The 24,828-nt window shown below is 40.4% G+C and overlaps 2 protein-coding genes across 2 annotated transcripts in view; one reads left to right on the forward strand and one right to left on the reverse strand.

Moving 5' to 3' along the window:
• Positions 1–10,393, forward strand: part of RFTN1 (raftlin, lipid raft linker 1) — a 94,703-nt gene extending 84,310 nt beyond the window's left edge. The window contains exons 8-10 of the mRNA XM_018075137.2: positions 4,546–4,649; positions 6,032–6,113; positions 9,968–10,393. Coding sequence (XP_017930626.1) covers positions 4,546–4,649; positions 6,032–6,113; positions 9,968–10,393 — 612 coding nt within the window. The remainder of the gene's footprint in view (positions 1–4,545; positions 4,650–6,031; positions 6,114–9,967) is intronic.
• Positions 10,394–17,523: 7,130 nt separating this feature from the next.
• OXNAD1 (oxidoreductase NAD binding domain containing 1) lies at positions 17,524–24,165 on the reverse strand (the record flags this gene model as incomplete). The annotated part of the gene is made up of 5 exons (XM_029961767.1): positions 17,524–17,896; positions 18,538–18,646; positions 20,941–21,041; positions 21,147–21,183; positions 23,929–24,165. Coding segments are annotated over 5 exons (639 nt in total), but the record flags the coding sequence as incomplete, so codon positions are not given.
• Positions 24,166–24,828: the final 663 nt, after the last annotated feature.

Raw genomic sequence — 24,828 nt, forward strand, 5'->3', positions numbered from 1 at the left:
ACACGTGGAAATGTAGGAGCAGCTCAGTACTAGAGGAACATAGTCCAACTTTATTGCTGAAGCATTTTTGAAACTTCTCTTTTGCTTCCGATAAATCATAGAATCATAGATTAGGTTGGAAAAGACCTCCAAGATCATCAAGTCCAACCCCTGATCCAACTCCAATTACTATATCATGGCACTAAGGGCCACGTCCAATCTCTTTTTAAAAACCTCCAGGGATGGTGAATCCACCACCTCTCTGGGTAGGCCATTCCAAAGCCTGATAACCCTCTCTGTAAAGAATTTCTTCCTAACATCTAACCTAAACCTCCCCTGGCAGAGCTTGAGCCCATGTCCCCTTGTCCTATTGTTGGTTGCCTGGGAGAAGAGAATGTTTTTAACAGTTCAATAGTGTTACATTGTTAGCAGAAATTACCTTTTGGAAGGAGTCTTGAAAAGGAAAAAGGCAAATCATTCACAAATTTAGAGCTTGTATTTAGTCTTCCTGTCCGCTGTGTTACTACAAACATAAAACGTTTGCAGCACACTTTTACGGGGTCATTCTCACACGGCCTGCATATTCAGTTTCTCTCATTTTATTTTTCTTCTTTTCCATTAAGGTGCAAGTTGTCCTTTTGCCACTTCCTCTTCCACCCTTCAGTGCTGTAGGACAGAAAAGCTTTGGCTTTGGCAGTGCTGGGGACTGGTAACCAGCCTTGGTGGAGGGTGCATGTTGCCACCCTCCTGGACTCTCCCCTCTGTTTTTTGTAAGGAGCTGGGTTTGAATGCAGTGCCCATTTTCTGCAACAAACAGTAGGTTACACTTTCAAAGCAACTTGTGTTTTCTACTTCCCATCCTCTTTGCCATCTGTCAGTATATCTTGGTATGCAGTCTGTTAGGATTTGCTGATAAAGGTTTTATTAAGATTTATTTAATGGGATTTTCAATCTTCCAATCTTTAATCCATGTTGGAAAAAATATTAAATAGTGACAATCTGTAGCTGCCTTGTAACTAAATCACTCAGCCCAGGAAAGAATGATTTCTAAAGAACTTCTGTCTCACAAGAGCTTAGTAGTTGTCTTGTTTATTACCTTGCTGTGGTTAAAATTGCTTCAGTAGCGGGTGGAAAGAAAAGAAAAATTGTTAATGCAGTTGTTTGTGTGGCTTGCCCTAGATATTATTCTTATCTTTTTTTTAATCTTTTTTTTTTTTCCTAATGAGCAGAAGGAACTGTGAAAGGCAAAAATGCTGAAAACAAACAATACAACTACAAATAAAAAGAATTCTTTTCATGTGATGCAAGTCAAGGGAAAATCCTAGCTCAATATGCTCTGGCTTCTTGACACTCAAAGTGTGATCAGAGATTACTTATCATCCACAGGAGAGTGGGAAGCAAGTTAATTAAAATTTTCCACCCTTTCACTGAATGAAATGTCTCCCAGTTTGAGACACATTATTTGAACACTTCTTTTTCAGGAGAGCTCTGGCACTTTTTTTCTGCTTCTGCTGGTGTTCAAATCCAGTATTTGCTAGCTAGAAAGAGCATCACACTTTCATCTGATGGAACAGTATGTTTGAAATTATATTTCCATTGTCTCTAATAATAGTAGATAAAATAATTACTGTATTAAATATAAAGCAAATACAAGATGACTCTTTTCCTCTGCACCCGTCCCCGATGGTATTGTTTCTTTGGAAGCATTTTTGCTTTAGAAAGCATTTAATATGACACCAATTAAAGGTCTCTATAACTGTGACTCCTGCTGGCACACAAATTCCAGTCGTGGGATAGGATTACAACCGATGATTCAGGAGGGGGAGGGAGAAGTCATTTTTTGTGGTTTTACAGAAAGCTTCAATTATCTGTACTTGCAAGTAAGGAGCTTGAAGCCCATGTGGATTACACCTGTTTATTCTGGAGTGACTCCTTTCTCTTGTCTGTCATCTTCAAACTCAGGCAATTATTAGGAGTAGTTTATTCCCCAGGGACCTGGGGAAGAAGTGCAGTGACTGACTCCAGCGAAGGAAGTGTCGTGCAAAGTCGGAGAGGGCTTGTTGAAGGGCATGTGGAGCTCAGAGGAGGTGTATACCTCTGCATGATGGATACACTTCCTCCCTCCAAACAGCCTAACATGTACATTGGGGTGTTGGGTACCAGCACACAGGAAAAATAAGAGTTCACCTTTTTGTAACGTCTGTACAGAACTCTTTCAATGGGCGTTTGTTTTTTTTTTTTAATTTCCAGATTCAAAAAAACCATTTCTTTAGGCCTAATTGACTTTAATCTTAAATGTATTTTCTGCTAACTTTACCCTTTTGAATGTGCTTACCTGCTTGTTTCCTTTCTGCACCATTGGATTGTGAAATACACCATCACCTGCTGCAGATGATGCTTAATCCTGACAAGTCAGACAGGTCCAAAGCCAGCCTTGTCTCGCTGCTCAGAGCCTGCAGGGACAGTGGGCTGTGGCAGGAGTGATGGCATGTCCCTGAAATAATTTGGCTTCTACAACAGTCAAATGAGCTCTGCGTGGTATTGATGTCCTCCCTCATTGCCGTAATCACTCTCTGATTTCTGACATTTGTTGTGCATCCTGATGCAAGGAGAAGGTTCTCCCTGCTAATCACCCACCTTAGGCAATGAATTCAAAATAGAAATCCTCTTTGCAACATAAGATGTTGCTTGGAGCACAAACAAGGTCTGCTGTGCCAGTCTTTCCTGACCTGCTAGTCTTCCACCCTCTAAATGAGTGAGCTCCTTCTGGTTTTTCCTCTGCAAACACTGTTTGATGAAGGGAATGTTTTAGTCAGGTCCTTTTATGTGGCACCTCATGGCAGGCTTTCGATGGTGGATGCTCTGACCTTATTCTTAATGATCATGTTGCATATTTTCATGTTTATTTTTTGAAGGCGTTGTTGACCAATCTCATAAATCTCAGCATGTTATTAATGTTTTCTTGAGACATTATCTCTTAAAGGTGTCTGGATATGTTGTAATTTTTGCGTTACCTTTGGACACTCTTTTTAAAAAGTGGAAAGAGGGCAGAAATATCCATCTTACAGAGGGAAATTGGAGTCAAAGGAGACTTTGAATCTAGCATTATCACTGCTGCATGATGAGTCCTGATCGCTTCAGAGGACGAGTTAAGGGCCACGTGGTATTGCACTCCTCTTGCAAGGTGTCTCTTTCCTCTCCTGGAGTTACAAATTCCAGTCTGTACATGGTGATGTTGTAAAGTAGCAGTATTTCTCTAAGTCCCCAAAAGCCTCTGCACAGAAATCAGAAGTTACATTAGTAGTGTTCCCTTGCATGCGCTTTCTGGGGTAGAGCTTTTAAACATTCTCCTTTTAAGCAGGAGTAATACAGCTTCTTCAGCTATTTGCATTTGTAGTCATGATCAGGTTTTTAATAGGTATAGTCAGGCAGCCATTCAGTGATAAAGATACCAAGTGACCTAAATTACATTTGTTAGAAGAAAGGAATAGCTGAGATTGGAATTCACTAAAATACCTTGAAATGACTACAGCAGGATTTGGATTAGTTCTGATCAAATGACTATTTCATTACTGCAGAATAAATGGATTTTTTTGAGCTGCAAAACTGTTGTGCCTTCCCCAGTGTTGAGAACTGGCAGTTAAAACTCCTTACGTGCACATGAAACCTGTGTAAGCGCCTGAGATTCTTGGCAAATATAATTGTTATTCCAATAGAATTTATTGATATTTGTAGAGACTAGTAGTTATCACTTGTCTGCTTTCTGTTTATTAAAATTAAAAACTACCTAGTAACCTCTAGCATCTATTTGCTATATTACTGGAAGTCTTGGCAATCAGACACCTCACCGGAGCAATCTTTGTTGAAACCACAGTGGTTCTTTCTGTGTGAATTACAGGGTCTGCCATTTAGTTGAAAGAGAATCGGGAAGGCTCTGCTGGGTACATGTGCAGCAGGAGCCAGACTTCTGTGCTGAAAGCAGTGCTTTTGGTCTCGCCCACAGATTTCCTGATTCAAAATAAGAAGGCAGCAATGCATATTTGTGGGTGATAAAAGGAATAGATTCGTACTTACATTTTTTGTTGTTGGCTATTTTGCTTTTGATCCACCATGGTAGAGTGCAGATATTCAGGATTTACTGTAGCCTAGACAAGAGCAGAATATGAGCAAAGCAGTGTTGTCCTTTTTAACTAGAACATAATTTTGCTTTGGAGGACATAATTGATAACATACAATGAATTTGTCCTGTTCAGATCTGGAATCATCTAAAGCTAGATGGATGACTCAGGCAGTGCAAAAACAAGATCACAGATGTTTACCATTTTAAACAAGCTCATTTAATAGTTTGGGATGTATGGGCAATAGGTCTTGTATCTCATGTTTTTGAACGTTTTCCTTCCTGCCCAGCTGAACATAGAAAATGACCCAGTTCTGTACAAAACCCCTTCTCCCTCCAAGAAAACCCACCAATGTATTTTTTTTTGTTTTTTTTTTTTTTTTTTTTTAGTGTTGAACTGAATGTCACACTCCAAGTGGTGATGCTAACTGTTGATTTTCCTTCCCCAGGGAGTTGAAGTGCAGACAGATTACGTTCCACTGCTGAATTCCCTTGCCATGTACGGCTGGCAGCTGACGTGTGTGCTTCCTACTCCCATTGTGAAGACAAACAGGTAGGGAGGGGGTGGGTGCTGCCTTTTGGCCAGAGAAGTTGCTGTACAAGCACTACAGTCTGTACAGGCAATTCCCTGTGCAGTTAGTGTGGATTTCCTCACAAACCCTGCTGCAGCTGTTCTCTGGGTTTTCTCAGCATCACAAGCCACATGTGGCAGGAAGCACGTGTCTGGTGGGCAGAATACTGCAAGGTGGCAGTGTGGTTTCTGCATAAATTTTCTGGGTATTGTTTCTGCCTCTCTGTAAACTCCTTGACTGTAAAATTCCTGCTCTGGATCTTCCAGTAACCCCTCTTAGAGCAAACACAAAATGTGTGATAATGTTTGGAGTGAGATGTTGTCTATATGAAGAAAAGAAATTTTATTCTTAATAGATTTATGTCTAATGCTGCTGATACAGTCCAGCTGAGCAGAACCATGTGAGGCTTGGGTATCATTGCTCTAGTAGCCTTCTGTGCAGATATAATAATTCTGTGGTCTACTTTGCTGTTATTAATATTCTGAGTTTTAAAATATAAACACAAGTCACTTAAAAATACTCTTCATGACTAGTGAAAAACAATTATCCCACTTGTTAATCATGAAGATGGTGCTTTCTGAATTTTCAGTGGTCAAGAATATATTTATGTTTATATACATACCCATATAATCAGTCATGATTTTCTGTCTTTAAAGAGTAAAAATACGCAGAGCTCTTTATGAGGTCTAGATGAAGACAACTCCTACATATAAAAACCTAAAAAGCAGAGGCCATCTGTGCGGGGGAAAAATGGTATTTGAGTTTGTCATACATGTTTAAATACAGGAATGAATAGAAAATCACAGTTATGGTTTGTAAGTCCTATCTCTTAAAGATATATATGATTTTCTTTCTCTTCCAGCTTTCTGTATCCCACTAATACCTTCAATAAGACAGGTCAGGCTGACAGTGCAGAAGGGCACCCTCCTAATGAAACTGCATTTGGTTGTTCCTCCTGCTGTGCTGCAGGCCTGTAGGCAGCACCCATCCCCATTCCAGATCAGTGCCCTGGGAGGCAGGGAAGGAGGGAGGAGGCACTCTGAGACACACAGGCTCCGGGGTGCTTGGGTTTCTTCCTTTTTGTTCCAAACAATTTATTCTGTGTTTACACACTAATGCTAAAACATTCAACAAAACTGTGTCACAGGCTGACAGGCTCTGTCAGGCTGAACATTTCCCACCCCACCCCCCCTGCAAAATACCAGGCTGCTCAAAGACACTGGGGACAGGCAACATGTGGATCATTCTTTATTTTATTCTTCTTTGACCTGCAGAAATAAATGACTGAGATGGATTTTCGCTTTGAATGATGCTGGATGTGAATTTAATTCATTCTCAGGAGTGTGCATTTGTTTCTTTTCAGGGAGGGGAATTTATCTACAAAGCAAATTGTATTTCTTCAGAGACCTTCTTTGCCCCAGAAAGCAAAGAAGAAAGAATCTAAGGTAAATAACCTTGAGTTTCTGGTTTCTTTGGGTTTTTTTGGTGGTATTTTTATATTGTAATTGATTTCCCATAGAAGGAAAAATAGCCTATTCAGTGTTTCTGTGATGCAGTAGCCAGACACAAGGAATGGAACTATTCAAATGAAAGAAACAAAAAATGCTCAAATGATGTGAAAGCTCTTAGATTTCATTCTCCGTTGAACTTGTGGCGGCAGAAGGGATGTAGATTTCTCTTTATGTAAACCAGCCATAAACCTCCATATATGACCTAAAATTCTCTGTCCATATTCACTGCCTGCAAGGTAGAACCAATACTGTTTTCTCTCACCCAATGCCTGTCTTTTTCTTTTCTGTTTAAATTGCGCTCTCTCTCTCTCTGTGTGTATTTTGGTAGAGCCTAGCACAATGTAGGCCTGATCTTGGCTGGTGTTTCCATCTATTGTGTGAATGATAATGAATTCTGCTACAGTTTAACCAAAAAAAGCTTCCTGAATCCAGCTAAATTATTCGAGGACATAGCTGACAGCTAATGATGTATGGATGTGGGTACGTGTATGTATTCCCACTTCCATTTTCAAATGTGTAGCTGTGGGAACCCCTGCCCAAACTTGTCATGCCATACAGCTGAGAGACTGGGAAAGTGATGACCTTCCTACAGTACTCAAATTTGCCTTGCCCTTTTAGTATGGAAGGGATCAGGAAAGCCAGATGAAGTATGGAAAAGATCCCTGAAACCACACGACGATGAGTGTCTGATGAATGCAGCCCTGTTTGTGTTCTGGGTCTGTGTGCTTAGGTGGGTGCTGCCCAGCCTGATGTCACCTGCAGGAGTGAGGCCCTCGAGACCCTGCAGAGCTGAGCTGGAGTAGGATATTGGAAGTGCTCGGCAGAGCTGACCACAAGGAGCATTTTACCCAACAGTTTATAGAATGCAGATAGTTTTCATCTATAAATCTCTCACTGTTCTGGAGCCTGGTTCTGTGAGAGTTGTCTTTTTGATACAGTGCAGAGCAGGGGAGTATTTGAACTGACTGAAGTAGGAGAGAAGTGCTGGGAGTGTGACTGTGATTTAAGATGTACCCTCTCTCATTAGCAAAGCTGGAGCCCGGAATATTGTCTTTACATGTTACAAAGCCCATCTTTCTTGTTTTTTTCTCTTTGTTTTCCGGTGATTAAAGGGATCTTGGGATGAGCATTAGAGTGCCTCTATTTGGTCATTCTTTTCCTACCACTGTACATGGTTTTAGTGGAAGTGGTGGGAACCCGTATGTGGTTGTACTTCTTCAAATAGGGAAACTAGTATGATACTGATTCCTTGTATTATAACACACACATACCATCCAGATGATTCAAAACTTTGTTTAAGTTTTTTTCATTCCGGGTTATAAAAACTTATTTAACAATGTCTGGTTGACAAAACAAAGGACTTAAGTTGTTGGCAGCATTAAATATACAGGCATATTTGAAGGCAAGAATCACTACAGCACATTTTCATACCAAAGGTCAAGGAAAAATGACATACCTTGATTATAGTTATATAAAGAGATGTAAGACTGGTTCAACATCTGTAGGTGGTTGTTGTGAGTCACATCAAAGATACCAAACCTGGCATTTGACTAAGTTGCTGAATATTCTGCACATACAAAGTCACAGGCTCTTAGGGTTTGTTTTTTTTAACTTGAGGTATGGCATGTCTAAAATGTTTACAGATAACCCTTTGGAGGAGTGAAATAGGCTGGTAAGATTAAAAGGATATTGCATTGTTGGAAAATGATCCATCCTATCTTTGCACACCATCCAACTGCTGCTCAGGGTACCTAGAGAAACAGAAAAGGAAACACCACTCAAGGAGTGGTACAACTTGATTCTCTCTTCAGTAAGTCAGAAGTACGCTTGCTACTGCAATATTCAGTCACTGATGAGATAATCATTTTCAATCACTTTATACAAAACTGATGCTATTTCAGCAGAAACTGGCTGAATGCATTTTTGTGAAATACAACATAAATACCTGACTGAGTACACGTACATTTGCATGTACACACAGAGTCTCCTACAGTTTGATCTTTATCCCATTGAGGGCCCTGATCTTACCTTCCTTCAAAGAGAGCTTTGAGTTAAGGGGAGCAGTGGGTGCCCAGCACTTCTGCAAATCAAAGAGCAGAAAACTCAGGTGTCTGAATTTTAAACAGCTGAGCTCTAGAACTGAGATGTTATCGTTCCTCTTTCTCTAAATTGCAGTGCTATTAAAGTGAAAGATAACTTCCTCTAAGTAAAACCGAGAAGAATCTTGTGAAAGCCAGTTTCTTCTTCCCCTCCCAACCTCCCCCGCCCCCCTGCCCCTGCCTTTTCTTTTTACATTAAGTTCTGGCCAACAGAAGGAAAGAGCATAGTTCCAGCTTTGTAATCTAATAAACTTAATAGGTTTTGAATGGCTTTTTGATTAAGGAATAAAGAGCTAGATCAAAAATTTATGAACACAAGATCTTCTGACCAACTTCAGCACAGACCTGGTTTCTCTGGAGAAAATGGCTTTTGGAGCATGGCTGGATTTACTCAATGTCCTGATGAGATTATTTACACCATACAAAGGTTGCCTACTAACCCACCCCTGAGCTGCCATCAGCAATGGGCACTGCTGACAAAATGGTCATGCACATTCACCTGTACCTAGCAAACTTGTGTAGGATGGCTCAGCAGCAGCTTGGAACCCTGGAACAAATCCAGAGCAGGGCCACGAAATTCATAAGGGGACTAGAGCACCTCCCCTATAACAGACTAAGGAAATGGGGGCTGTTCAGCCTAGAGAAGGTTGCATGGGGACCTCACAGCAGCCTTCCAATGTCTGAAGGAGGCCTACAAGGAAGCTGGACATGGAATGTTCATCAGGAACTGTAGTGATAGGACAAGAGGAATGATTTCAAACTGTAAGAGCGTAGGTTTAGATTAGATATTAGGAAGAAATTCTCTACTGTGAGGGTGGTGAGGCACTGAACATGTTGCCCAGAAAAGTTGTGGATGCCCTAATCCTGGCAGTGTTCAAGGCCAGGTTGGATGGGGCTTTGTGCAACCTGGTCTAGTGAGAGGTGTCCCTGCCCATGGCAGTGGTGTTGGAACTAGATAATCTTTAAGGTCTCTTCCAACCCAAACCATGCTATGGTTCTGTGACCCTGTGGTATGGCTTTCCTTGGAAAGGTTCATTTATTTTTTGACAAGTGAAGCAGATATAATAATGGCATATTTGTCAGCCTTTATGTATGTTACACCTGTCAAGTCAGTATTTCAAGGTATTGCTAATTCCCATTTTGTTTTAATTGTAGTCAAAACACTTCTGAAAGGGTGGCTGTTTCAAGCCTTGTGCAAGTTCTGCAAGAGTCAGCCTCACGCTTTCTAATCAAAAAACATTCATACAAATAGTTCAGAATATTTTACTGTTTGGATATAGTCTTGGGTATTAGTTCTGCTGCTAACCTGATGAAAAACATTGGAATAATGCCATAGGATTGTTTCCTCTGTCTGCACTTGTGCAGCCTTGCATATCCTTCCTTTCCACGTGGTGCAGGTGGGCTGCCAGGGTGCCACAGGCCTTAACAGTGACACGGTGTGTGGAGAGGAACCCACTAGGTATGTGCAGGAGCAGAATTCATCAGTCTTGTTTCTCTGCCTGACAGGTGTAGGCAGAAATGATTTAAAGCTGTCTGATTTAGTCATGCAGTTTTTTTAATCTTGGGTCTTTTTGGTCAAACTAGTCTTTGAATTAAAACTACATAATAAAAACATTTCTATTCAGGAAAATAAATGTCCATGTGAGATTGTCTCTAATGGTCTTTAACATTTGGATCCCTTCTTTGTAGTTTCACTGGAGGTTCTCCAAGGAAGACATGCACAACAGAAAAATGAAGAATTCCACAAAGGCTAAATTAAGTACTAGGGACAAGCAAAGGGCAGAGGAGAAGCAGGAATTTGAAGTTACAGAGAACACAAGGAACTTGGAAGCACAGATCTCAGCAGCAGCCAAGCCTGATCCAGAACAGCAGCCGGACGATGTCATAGACTTGGGAGACGAGGGCGCTGGGACCAAGGACGCGGGTCCACATCACGACGGGGCGTCAGAAGACCCGTGTCCTGCCAGTTGCGATGCTGCTGGCAATGCCGACGCTCCCGGGCCTGCCTGCCCCAGCCAGAGCGAGCCCGGGGGGTGCGAGGCTCCGGCGGCTGAGGGAGGGGACTGCGGGGGCAGCGCTGGGGCAGCGCTGGGCGCGGACTGCTCCTGTGAGTAACACCTGCATTTCAGGAATCCTGTGAGTTGCTGAGTCTTTGCCAAGTCAAAAGAACAGGTTTTGATAATCCCCATTGCAGACTCCATTCCTCAACTCAGCATTGCTTTGGCGCTGTGCTTGCTTTGCTCCTTAGCACACTGATATCTCGATGTTTCAAGTAACTACAGGGCCCAGACTTTTCAACCCACAGAAAAGGCAGAATTCCTTCCACTGTACATAGTGGGAAATGCTCTCCTAGAGCTACACTTTAAATTAAAAAGTAGTGACAGACAGAGAACATCCTCACTTTTTTCTGTGACTGACCTTAGCAAACAAGCTTTGAGCCCAGGTCAGGGCAAGTGTTCCATTCCAATTGGTCAGATTTTACTCTGTAGTACTTTCTTGTCCACATAGCTTTTCTGGAGAAGTTGTTGTGCCATATGTTATTTTGTCACTAGGCTTGTAGTGTCATGAAAATGGTATTTGGGCTTAAACAGGCTGAAGTTGGAAAGCTTAGATAAGATGGCTGTTATCCTTATTTATCTCCAGTAGCATATTTACTGATGATACTCTCTTCTGAATTTTATTAACCCTTGCAGATCTTTGAACAATAAGCAAATCGTGTACCTACTTTAGGCACACTGGGTAAACAAGCCCTATGGTAAATTTGTGTAAGGCAGATCATTCTGATATAAAATGCCATTTCCTATTCACTCTTTGCCAGTCCACAGTTCATCAGTAGTTGTGGGGGCTTGAGAAGACAGAAAACAGGAAACAAAAAAGCAGGTAAACGATACTTCTGTCAGTGGTTATCCTCACAAAAATTGGAATTAGATGTTATCTCCTGACCTTTTTCAGGTGGTTTTGCACCACTATCCTCACCATTACGAAATACCTTGTGGGAAAGAACTGAAATTGCACACAGGGGTCAGTGGACAACAGATGTCACTAAACGACCTTACAAAATGCAAATACCTTAATAGAGCATTTTTTCATACAAGTAACCATATTTTGGGATGGATAACGAACAAAATTCTGTAAAATTACCAGCATTTTTATGTTTGAAGCTACATTAAAATATTTACAAGTGAATGTACATGTAATATAGTTTCTGTGCCAATGTTCTCCAAGTACTTCAGTATTTTTAAAAACATAGGAGGAAGTGGTTTCTCTCTTTTTGACCACCTTCATCCTTATTTAGAAGTGGGGTAGTAATCTGGTAACGAGGTGAGAAATACATTGTAAATTCCCCTGCTTTTCTTGTTTAAAGAAAGAGCTCTGTAAGTGATTTGCCATTTTTTCCCTTGACTTGTGCCTGATAATTTTCTTTAGTCTTCAAATCAAAATGCTGTACAAAGAACTATGTTCTGTATCAGATGTGCACCTAGAGTGGTTCAAAAGCATCTTCTATGCCTAAAAATTACACAGTAGGCAGAACATTGCAGAGAAAGGAAAAACGACATCTCTTTGAATATTCATTTAATTGGGACGAAGGCACTCAAGTTTAAACCATTTGATTTCACACACAGAAAGCACGGTGGTATTTTTGTCATTGATTAAAGAGTTTTTTATTTTGAATTCAGTGGTTTAATCACAGGACTGTAAGTAACTGCAGTTTCTGGTGGTATTTTTCAATTATTTCCTTCAATATCTTCATATTAGAATGGGGTTCCAAAAGCCTCAAAAATAGGTTGTTTCAGTTGTTCTACTTAAATACAAGGTCTCTGCTCTGTACAGTTTTAAGTACCTGTTCGCAGATTTTACTAGCTTAAGATCCTTCTACTGATGGTTTCTATCTCAAGGACTAGCTTTGTATTAATCTTGTTTAAAAATTCACTATATTTAATGAACGTTTTGCTAGTAGAAAGTGTTGCAGTAGAAAGACCTCTCCAAATACTTTTTAATAGAAAACATTTATTGGATTGCAATTTGACCTTGTTTAACTGGATCCCAACCGCTTACAAAACTAAGGAGAAATAAAGGTCATGAAGAGATTCCTTATTTGTGATGCTTGCAAAATTGCCAATAGTTTGTCCCCAGAAGGGAGAACTTGGGATCTCTAAGTGGTGATGAGGGGAAGCTCCTTACTACTGAATTAGCAGTATTTACTTGTGCTACAGAACTGGCTACTTCGTTTTCCTTTCCCAGCCTGACAGAGCATGGTAGGGTCTGGGGGGAAGTTGTGTTTAAGTGAAAGCTTGCTTTAAAACTTTGTTCCTGTAAGTGCTGGAGTGGCTTAGGGTTGGGAAGAGTCAAAGAGAACTTAACCTGTTTTTTCAGTTTCATAAGAGCTTTGGGTTTATAGTCACATAATCAATTCCAACTCGTGACTTTGAATTACCCTGAGCTGGTTCAGCTGTTTGTGCATGTGCTTTCACTGCGTCCCCATCTCGAGGAAAGTGAGAAAACTTAAATCACCTCACAGTCAGATGATCCAGATGTGATGAGGGCTGGGTAGTAATGCACATGTGGGGTACAGCAGCAAGGCTCCACAGCTGTTATCTGCATTTTATCTCAACTGCTTTTGCTATTTTGGGCCTGAAAAAGCAGGAGTGGCCAAGGAAGTGAAAGGAAGCAGTCAGCACCTTATTTGAAAGTTGAATGGAGAAGAGAAAGGATTAGGCCAGGGCTCAAATCCTGTCTCTGAAAACCTGACCAACACGGGGAAATACGCCAACAATGGAGTGGGAGAAGTCTGTGGGAGAAGCTGAAGTGGGCTTTTGGCTGCAGAGGTACAGCCTCAACTGTCAGCTCAGGGGGGACAGTGGGAATCCATCCTGGCTGCTCACAGAGAGAAGCCACAGTGATTCTGAGCCACCAAGTCTGCAGCAGGGTTGGTCACCCCCGGCAGGAGATGGAGAGAGAAGCCAGGCCCTTTCTTTTCCCGCAGAGAGCCAGCATTTTAAGCCAAACCTGAATTTTCCCCCAGATTAGGCAGAATCTCCCAGTAAGGATGCAAACAAATCTTCCCATGCCTCTCTTGGAAGGATGAGCATTGCCAGCATGTCCTGGGGAAGGAGCTGATGGGTTGTGCTACCACATGTTCCTGGTGTCAGCTGGTGACGATGCAGCCCCACAGCACAGGTGTGTGTTCTAACCTGAACCATCCCTGTCAGACCACCACAACTCAGGTGTGTACACCTGTCCCAGGAGTTGCCTGTCTCTGAGGGAGAAGCACGTGGGATACTCTGTTGAGAGGAGTTTTGTGTGCTGGTGTTTGGAGCACGTGGTCATCTGAATAAGTCAACAATTGTTACAATAGGATAAATTTTAAGGAGAAGATCCAGCTCAGGCAAATGAAGAAATGTCAAAAGAGGAGTGGCTGAATTAAATGAAGGATAAAAAAGGGGTTTTATATTGCAACAAACAGTGGGGAGCAGGGGTAGAGGGGTACAACTATGATGGGTAGAATGTCCAAACTGTTGAAGCATCATAATGAAAATAGTTTATGTAGAGTTCAGGAGGGGTTAAATGCACAAATGATTGGACTGGCACTTCATCTTGCATAATGTCTTTGACTATTGGGTCTGTGCATTTGAAAACAGTATAAATGAAATAGCCCCAGGTAGCTTTAACATATGCGTGGACATGAAGCTAAGTACAAAACAATATACCCTTTTTTCCCTACTTTGGCTCCTCTGTCAGCCTTGGTTTCTGAGGTGAGCAGGGGAAGGGCTCTGCATTTGGGTACCCTGCTTTTTCTTAGTAGTTGCCGTGACTCTATGTTTGCCTCAGGGAGCCAATTATAGGGCAGAAATGAAGCATGATCAGCCTTTCATGCAGGAGTTTCATCCTCACAGAACTGAAGAGTATAAGAAGAGCAAATACTAATTTCTTGCTGATAAGTGCTTCTCAGAAGTGTGAGGAATGTGGGTGAACAATACCAACGCACCTATGAATTATGAGTTGTAGACACAATTCATATGTCTCCGAGGCTGTTAGTGGAGATGTGCTTTTTGCTTTAGAAGATGATCCTTGCCAAAGCCTCTATCCTGAGAAAGGTGCCTGTGGTGCTGGATGTGGCAGCTGACTGTAGTCAGTACCCTACCTATATGCTGAAGGGGAAAAAAAGGCTTTTCAATTGAAGTGCTTTCTGTTACTCACTCTAAAAGCACCCTGCTAACTAAAGTGATGTAATGATAAGTGGATAGCCGTTCATTTTCCAGGTAATTAATGCAAATCCTATAGGAATACTTCATACTTATTGTACCAGATAAGGACAGGCAAACTAGTAAAGTACATACTACAAGAAGAAGAAGATAAAGTCTAATAAGGCTGCAACACCAGGTAACTCACAAACCATCTCCCCAAGTTCAAATATAAATGTATAGAGAGGCACATTTCTCGCTTCTCATCTTTTGTTGCAAAAAAAGACTATCAGTCTACTTCTCTTTTGGTTGCTCCTTAGCTGCTGGCACAAGTGTAAGAGGAATAAACATTTTCTATGATTACATGATTCTCCAATATGATGAGACTATTTCTCCAACCCCGTAGCAGCTGAACAGCAGGGGCTGCTCTCTGTTCCTGCCAGTGCAGACCAATATCCCATTAATTTCATTATTTGTAGACCATATGGGTGAATGTTTCTGGGGTGTTATTTTTGTCTTCAGTTAAAGCAGAGTCAGATCCAATAACAGACATTAGGGTGAAACTGATGTTTCACTACAAGACTACAAGACTCTAGAAAGAAGAGACTTCTGAAAGATTCCTAAGTGTCAACAGGAAAAGGCCATGGAGGAAGGGGATGTCAACAACTTTCCTGACTTCTTGGCTTAGAAATGGCATTTATTACAAGGTAAGAAAGGACTTCTTGTGACATTAACAGAGATTACCAGTATTTGGGGGTGGGGAGGTATGAAATTATTTTTCTCCTCTCATCTTTCAGTGTATGTTTCATCCTGCTCTTCAAGTGGGTGAGCCCATACAATTACAGAGCTATGCCCTTGCCCCACAGCGCTCAGCTTGAGTGTAACAGGGGATGACAGAAAGAGGTTAGAGGGAAAAGAAGATGATTACAGAAGCAAAGGGTTTCAAAATGCCTTTGTTAAATGGACATTTTGGGGCAAGTCTGAAGAGGGGTTTGTGAAAGAGATGTCATTTGGGCTGCAGAAAGCCTATGCATTAAGCGGAAAAAAAGATATACCAGTTTATAATCCACATAATGATTTAAAAGTCATAAGAAAAACAACATGTAAAGGCTTCTCAGAATCTTTTTATCATTACACTGTCAAAACACGCAGGAGCCTAACGTGTGGTTTTTATTTTAGGGCACCAGTACTTCCCGATAGCAATGTATTGCACGTTCCTAGGAAAACCCTGCTGCTTTCAAGCATCAAGCTCTGACATGTCAACTGCAATCTTTGTGAATGCAAAGCCCCCTTGGTGTTATTTTTTGTGACAAGCATGCTGTCCTATTTACATTCTAGAGTGAACAAACAAGGAAGCATTCCTTGAAACAGGGGTACTCAGAAAGAATCTTCCTCTCGTCTGAGGAGGAGGGAATTCGATGAGACATCCCCTGTGGGTCTGCAGGGACTGTGGAGGAGGCTGGCGATGTCAGCGGGCGGCAGAGCCGCGTGGAACACGAGCACAGACCTCAGCGGATGAGGCTGCAGGCAGCAGAAGGCATAAACTTACAGGCAAGGCCTCATCACAGTGCTGTCCCCAAAAGGCAACTCTTTAAGGTCCATCAGTCAGAGTCATGCCCTCCTGATGGAAAATACAGCCTGTCCTTCAGCTGTGTGTGCTCTGAGCAGCAGCAGGTATGGCCTGTTCTCTTCGACACTCAGGAAGTGCTGGCATCATTTCAGTTGTTGAATCACCTGCCATAATTACAGTAGTAGTTTTGTGCTTCCCTCAAAGCAAGGGCCTGGAGTTTCCCAGCTGGGCTGCCTTATTGGATTTTGAAGATGAGGTGCATGTGGATATGGCAGTAGGTATCCTACAAGCTGTACAACGTACCAGATTGATAAAAAGAGGGTACTACTAGAGGCTAAACTCAGCATGCTGAAGCTAAAATGACTTTTGGGAGAGAACTACAGCTGGGCTGGAGGCCTTCTTTGCCAACCACAGGGATGTTATGCTTGAAAAACAAAGTGCTTCACACCAACAGTACTGCTGCAGGCTGGAATAGGCTGATGGGATCGATATCCTTGCAACCTCTGTTTAGGGCCAAAGAAGTAACACACTGATGGCAAGAAACTTGCTGCATTATCTAGCTGACTATTGTCTGAAACATTTAACACAGGGTAAGGAGCCACTAACAAAGACAAGGCCTTATCTGTTTAACATTTTTACTAATTCAATATTAATTAAGTATTTTTGATACTGTTCCTTATTGAGGTCTTCAGATGTACAGTGGGAATCTCTACCACTTTAAGGACTTGAACTGTCTATGCAGGTAATTGGCAAACTCACTCTAGCTTTTTGTTGGTCTCAGATTCTACAATGAGTTTTTCTACAAGATGGGCAAAGAAGCTTCATTCTGGAAGGGCTCAGGTGTCAGCCATGACACAGAGAGGTACACTCATGCCTTACAAGAGCAATCTTTCCAGAGACTCTTCTCCAAGCAGAACTGATATGTCCTGGATTCCCCTAAAGCTCTGTGCTTTATGCAGCAGGATTGTGGAGATTTCCAGTCTTGGCCCTTGCTGGCCAGTACTGCTTTTGAGGATGCAGCACACAAAAACACAGTCTTGGATGGACAGCCTCGGCACTGGCACGGGATACAGGTTCAGGTGGGAAGCTGTACTGATGCCTAACACTGCTACACTCAACACTTCTAACTCAGGGCTGAATAGGATTACAAAAAAAAAAATGTCTTTTACTGTCAACACAGCTGAACCACATAAAAGGTTGGGTTTTGCTTTTGACAAGAAATGGCGAGAAGGAAGTCACAACACCGCGGCTGTACTTCTATAGAAGTGGTACTGTGTTATGTAGAACTGGGGAGGGAAGGGTATTGACTCATTTGGAGCAGATTCAGAAGTTGTGGCCTCATTTATTTTTATAAACAGACCTGGCATTGCTGCATAACTAATTCTCTGCAATTGCTGAATCAGGCACTGAAAGTCTTCTAAAAGCTGACTAACGAAGTGTCTAAAGTGAAAATATGCTGCTACTCATAAGAAGAAGCAAACTAGCAAAAACCATAACAGTTAATGTCTTTAATACAAAATCACTTTCTTTCCCCAAAGCATCAGCACTGCATTACAGGTATATTACAGTTAAATTAAAAGGAACACCGTTACATCTTCAGAGGACCTCTTCATCTATGAAGTAAAATCTTCCAAATAATTCATAGTCCATTTCTGTACATTTTAGCTTATCAAAATGCACTGGAAAAAATAATATATTTCAGCAGGTGTCACTACCACCATTTCTCAAAGAAAACACGGTTTCCAGGAACACCAATGTTAGACAGTAGTTTGGATATGGATTCTATCATTGGAGGTGGACCACAGATGTACCATGAAGTATTGTTAGATACGTGTTTTTCTAGATCCTTTTCAGATATTCTTCCCTCTGACGAAGAAAAAAAGTAGGAAATGAGAACAGAAATATTAATCGTGAAGTCATTTCAAAAAGAATGTCTGGTTAGGGGTATTTCAAGCACTCCTTTCTTAAAAATGCCTGGCCTGTTTCAGAATAATAGGTATTGAGATTTGAGGCTTCGAAAGCCATTTGTTCTTTTGGGGATTTAGATCAGTACTTCTGCTTGGAATGCAGAGGGTATTAGTCACTAAAGAGAACACAGCTTACATACAAGCAAAAATCCCACATTCATGAAAAAAATAGGTAAGTATCTCTAACACAAATACAGCAGAAATGGAAACATGCTGAAATGTCTCTTACAAGCAGTCAGATTATCCTTCATCAATCCCACCTTAAGCAAAGTAAATAGGAAAGTAAATACTTTGCTTAAAAATTTCTGGAATAAAGTTTGAAGTGGGAAATACCAGTATAAAGTTTTGAATTAAAAGAGGAAAACAAAAACTGGAAAGGGAAAATTTTTCTGCAAAGCATAGTATGGTCAGTGAAATTATTTAGGTTTAACTCACATCTTGATTTGAACCTTTAAATGTAAAAATACTGAGTTATGCATAATAACTTCATCCTTTAGGATGTAATCAAACTTGGACTTTGATACCATTCTGTACATTTACCTGTAACATGTGGCTGAAGTTCTTTACAGATCTGTGAACGCTGTTGGGTAACGTGGAAACAACATGTGATCTTTCCAGGAAACGTGTTCATCAAACCAAGAATATTTTTCTGTAATGTTAAACACACTTGCTTACACCACAGGCCATTAAATCAAAGCAGATGTATGCACACACTCCCAGAACACCAGTGATTATTACAGAGAACCAAGACTTTGCATTTCAGCACCGAGAACCTGATGGGCTTGATTCCACAGGGCTGACCTGCACACCTACACACACAGTTCCCACACCTGGAATGTAAATTCCCTGCCAGCTACGTTAGAGCTTGTCTCCTTTGCTGAGATAGGTTGAATCTGTAAGATTTGAGCCTAAGAACCAGTTATGTCATTTCCCAGTTTCTTCCCCTTTTAAATTCTCACTATTTCCTCCTTCCACTTGCATAGGGGTTTTCCATTTAAAAACCCCCTGCAGTATGTATTTACCATTTGTTAGGAACTTTTTGAGTCTTGTCTGCTTTATGTGGTAAGATTACTAGACCTTTTACTGTCTCACATCCTCCAAGTAAAACCAAATACAATATAATGATAATGTTACTTTTTACCAGAGTAGAAAGTAGAAACGGTAATTTTCAGTTCCCTAACTCACAGCTGTGATAAGTTACAGCCAAAACCCCAGCAGCTTCAATTCAAATCATAGTAAAAAAATAATGTGTCTCTCAGATGCTGTAGTTAATTCTGAAATTAAGATTTAGCTGTTGTCTAGATTCTGCACTATTTAAGATTTTCACTGCTGGAATGGACACTGGAAATTCTTAAAAATATTTTGAAATACAAATAATGTCTACTCTGCAAATAGGTAAATTAGCTCATTTAGTTGTGTTTGCTTGCTAACTGGTTACTACACTAGAGAGTCTGCCATGGGTTGCTTAACAAAAAACCCTAGACAGATACTACTTAGTAGGCAAATCTGTTCCTGAATCCCTAAAAAGACAAGGAATGAAGAGCAGCACAGCCTGACACTGTAGGACACTAGTTCCACTAGTACCTCTGTTGACTTGCTATCTTTTGTAACTCTCACACTATTGCTTCTACCGTTTGCACTAAGGAGATTTTCAGAAGCAGTGCCTCAGCCTGTGACATGAGAGCACATCCAGAACAAGCATCACACCCAAGACATTGGTGTTTCCCTTTGCCCTTGTCAGCCTATACAGAGCTGGTCCTTCAGGGAACAGGTCCTCCAAACCATCAGTGACAATCCAGCAGTTCTCCCTGGAGAGTTGTACAGATGTTTCTTGCAACAGCATAAGGGCTCCTAGTGATTCTATTTCCTCACTCCTCTGCACAGAAGTAAAGAATTTTGACAGACATGTTCTGGACTTGAGGGACACGTGAAGCATATTGTAAGCACTGTAAATATCATTGTGTTCTCTTCTGTCCCAGAAGCTTTAATACAAAAGCTCTGCTGTCACAGCACGGCTGAAGTGAAACCGGAGAATGTTAGCACAGGCACTGAAAACACCTGTGCATGCTCAGAACACACTGGCACAGCAGCAGTGGGCCAAACGGAGGAGCAGATTACTCTGCTTCTAGCAACAAACAAATGAGTTCTCAAAGAAAGCAAATATCTCCATATCTAGTAACATGGCAGAATTACAAAAGAAAAACTAGTGATGGATCCTGTACACAGTTTATTTTCACCTTTATCTTACAATCAAAAGCCTTCAATACTTTGAAGAAATCTAAATCATTTTGGATGCTTCTTTACAGAAGCTGGGCTAATTTGACCCTAAAATGTTATCAGTGACCCTTAATGGCTGAGTGTGACAACTGATCTTTAACTGCTGAGTAAATGTTGATGAAGTGCTGGACAAGAAATTTTAAAAGCAGCTATAAATCCTTCATTCATACAATAGTACTCAATAATAACTAATGCATTATCAATAAAGCTCCCCTGTTATTTTAGAAAGTGTTTCCTTTGGATATAATTGCTCTTTTCTAGTTTTTAAATTCAATACAATCTATACCAAGACTAAGTGGTTTCAGTATTATAACATTATGCATACTATTGGTGTGTATATATACATATAAATATATATACTCTTTATTATACTATGATGCTCTTATGAGACTATAGTAAAATGCAGGGCTACAGTAAAATTTAGGGGTAATTGACTTATCACCAAAGTCACTGAGACCAGGTATATCTAGTAACAGCCTTAATTTGTACACTGGCCTAAGAAGTTAACAAAACACACATGGGATTTGAGGCAGGAAGTGAGTTTTGTCTCCATTTGTACACTGTCTTACACAGAAGGACTCTCTGGAGTTTGGCAACCAATTGATACGCTCACTAGCAGCTGAATAGCTGAGACCTATTTTTTAAAAAAAACACCTTTTTATTTACCTTAAATAAGAGTTCACTTGTATTTTTTGCACTGTAGTACAGCTTCACTGTTCCCAATTTGTGTCCATTTCCTTTACCCTCTTGGTATCCATGAAGATCTGCTATATGCAGCAGTATAGAAAACAATGGGTTAATTCCAACACCCCCTGCTATCAGCACTAGGTTTACTGGGGAGTCACCAGGCTGAGGATCAAAGAAGAAATCACCTCCCACTCGCAGAGCCACTTCTGAGTCAAGAGTACACTAGGACGGAAAAGAAGATATTTAATTTCAAAATGAAAAGCAAAATTGAAACCTTATTCTTCTCCCATTCCAGTCACAAGACTTGCTGGGCTGTGATTTTTTATTTTTATTGACCAGTGAGGGAAAACCAGAAATACTTCAGAATATACACAAAATTTCCAGCTATCTGAGGTAACCCAGTGTCTCTAGGGATCCAGTTCTTCTTTCAGTCTTATGGTAAGGCAGGATGGCAACTCCCCCTTTTCATCCCCATAGGACTTGAAAGAGGAACGATTCACACAAGAATTTTCCAACGCAGGACGTGGTTGTGAAAACCCGAGGTCAACGTGAGATCACACTTCTACCCAAACCCAGCCTCGTGTCAAGAAAATTCCCAAAAAATAGAAAACACCCAGAACTGAAGCAGTATCCACAAGAATACTTCTTACAGAATCACTTCTGCATTTGCAACTTCAGAGGCACAGAAGAATAAAAATCAGGGGAAAACCTTCTCTCTTATTCTCCATTCGAATGTAAGATATTATTTCTTAGAGAAATTAGTCCAAGCATGTTTTTTTGTTACATGGAAAATGAAAGCTACAACAAAAAAATCCATTTGGGCCAAAATCTTCTTGGTAAACCAGCACTGCATCCCGGTATGAAGGGTGAAACTGCAGTACAGAGAAGTCAGGTGAGTTCTCCCACATCACTGCAAGCAGACAGAACAAGTAAGAGCAGAAAACACAGCTCACTTCAGGCCGTATACAGGTTTTCAAAAAAAACCCTAAAGAGGATAGGGAAACCAAGGAAGGTAGGAAAGGAAGAGGGAAAAACAAGGAAAGCTACAACAACTGCTAAAAAGTTAGCTTAGAAAATGAAAACACTTCCTCCAAAGAATCCTTCTGGTATCAGGAAACAGTAAATTGAAACAAAAGGAATTCCATTAATGACAACTGCATAGACAGCAAAGGTCTAAACATGCAACAATTCCACCAGGACTAAGGAGGAGGCCTTTGGATTCAGGTATTGCACAGAACACACAAGTTCCTAAAGTCGTTAGCATGATCATTAAAAAAAAAATCCCCAAATTTCTTGCCTTTCTTAATTATTCCATGAAGTATTGTCTCTCAATTACAGTGTAAGACAGTCAGCGTTCATTATCTGAAAACATTTTCTCTCTCCTTGTTCATATACACCACCAGGCTTTCCCACCATGTTTTACTCTGGTTTAGAGATACATGAATCCACAAGTGTTCCAGATTCACATGGCAGAAGGAGGACACAGAATATGGTACCCTTTGAGGAAATAAACCTTTTCAGGGAGAAACAACCTCTGTCATCTAACCTGCCACCTTAACCAGATGTAGCTCATCAAGATTGGACATGAGGAGATCTCTCATAATCAGCAGTCTCCCACATATTTCCACGCTTTGGCCATGACAGTGATAACAATAAGTCAGTATACAAGAAAAGACAGTAAAATTCTGGAGTACTATGATGAGAAAATGTTGTCCTTTAGTCTAGTTTATAAACACAGCTCAGGTAGAGAAGTGAAGCAATCAATGCATTACATGGACATTTTTCTAAAAGGCTACATTTTCCTAAAGCTATAAAGTACACAGTGCTAAAATTTATGATTTATATACAGTAATATTAAGAAATAAATACCTCTAAAAAACCCCAAATACAGTAAGTAGATGAGTGCTAACTATTCCCATAACATCTTCTACCCTGAGTTACCAACTTCCTTTAGAAGTAACTTCTAAACAACTAAGTACCAGAGCTTTTTCACCACATATACAACATTTTCAAATTCTAGGTTGATATTTTTTTTCTGCTTGTTTCCTAAGAAAAAGCATGTGGTTTTGTTTATCTAGAAGAGTCCATATGTCCCCTGGTGGTTTCTCTACAGCATCAGGTTTGGCATAGCTTACCCCTTGATTAAAGATTTATCCTAAAATTCAACCAGTAAACTCAGCAACAAACTAATTTATGACATCAGAAGTCCTAAAAGAGTCTTCAGAGATTGTGAAAAGAACAAAAGTTGATAGGACAGATCACTGATGAAATATTTGACTCCTCTGACTGTAACTAAATGGGGAACATGATGAACAAAACACTGCAAGAGACCAAGTGTCAGGCTTTGTTTTTAATATAGCAAAAAAATCAAGCCTTGAGTAATATGTCTATATTACAAAAATACTGCATATTTAAGAGAATATTATAGAAATCCTAAAGTATTCTGTTGTTTTGTCATTTGAGAAAACCTGATCTAAATATCTCCCTTGTCTCCCTCTTAATAAACCATATTTATCTGTGATTTATCAATGATTTCCATTTTATATTTGTAGAAATGCTCAGAAATTATGGAACGTTATCAGATTAGCCTTGTAAGGTGTAACACTGTTGTCAGGAACACAATTTAGAACAGAGAGTTTTCAACATTTTTAAGTTTATTAATTCCAAAGGAGTAAGAACCCTTATATGCACTAACTACAATATCATTTTTAGTCCACTGTAAGCACAAGTGGAATCAAAAGGTTGCAATAACCATATTACCATATAAAAACATCCAATTTCAGTCTCTTACTGAACAATAGGTTTTAAGATTTATGTTGTATTAAAAATGGTTGAACAAGTCAACATGAGTTTTGCAGTCAATAGCATGAAGTGGTCTAGAAAAACACACACATAACTCCCTCCACATCCCCAAAATCCCACAAACAAACAAACAAAGAGCCAAATCTCACAGTTAATGTCATTTACCTCAGTGTGAATCCAGTGAGCAGGAGGATGAACAGTGTGCTTTACTGCCAGCTCTAGTATTCCTTCTCGTTCTAAGAGGCCAGGGCTTGAACATATTGAGAATCCTCCAACTACAGATACTCCAGGAATAAAGAAATCAACCCTAAAAATAGACCAGAAACAGAATTTTAAAAAAGAAGCCAACAACCTCAAACATGGAAAACAACAGCCAAAACAATATGGCTGCTTTTGTTTCAGTTATCTTTCCTTTACAACATCTTCATTTCCGTAACATAACTTTTCCAGAAAAGGAGTTAATCTTGCATAATGCNAGTGCAGACCAATATCCCATTTATTTCATTATTTGTAGACCATATGGGTGAATGTTTCTGGGGTGTTATTTTTGTCTTCAGTTAAAGCAGAGTCAGATCCAATAACAGACATTAGGGTGAAACTGATGTTTCACTACAAGACTACAAGACTCTAGAAAGAAGAGACTTCTGAAAGATTCCTAAGTGTCAACAGGAAAAGGCCATGGAGGAAGGGGATGTCAACAACTTTCCTGACTTCTTGGCTTAGAAATGGCATTTATTACAAGGTAAGAAAGGACTTCTTGTGACATTAACAGAGATTACCAGTATTTGGGGGTGGGGAGGTATGAAATTATTTTTCTCCTCTCATCTTTCAGTGTATGTTTCATCCTGCTCTTCAAGTGGGTGAGCCCATACAATTACAGAGCTATGCCCTTGCCCCACAGCGCTCAGCTTGAGTGTAACAGGGGATGACAGAAAGAGGTTAGAGGGAAAAGAAGATGATTACAGAAGCAAAGGGTTTCAAAATGCCTTTGTTAAATGGACATTTTGGGGCAAGTCTGAAGAGGGGTTTGTGAAAGAGATGTCATTTGGGCTGCAGAAAGCCTAT

Source organism: Manacus vitellinus, unplaced genomic scaffold, assembly GCF_001715985.3.
Source record: "Manacus vitellinus isolate BGI_N305 unplaced genomic scaffold, ASM171598v3 scaffold_3_pilon, whole genome shotgun sequence".
In the NCBI taxonomy this organism is placed as follows: Eukaryota; Metazoa; Chordata; class Aves; order Passeriformes; family Pipridae; genus Manacus; species Manacus vitellinus.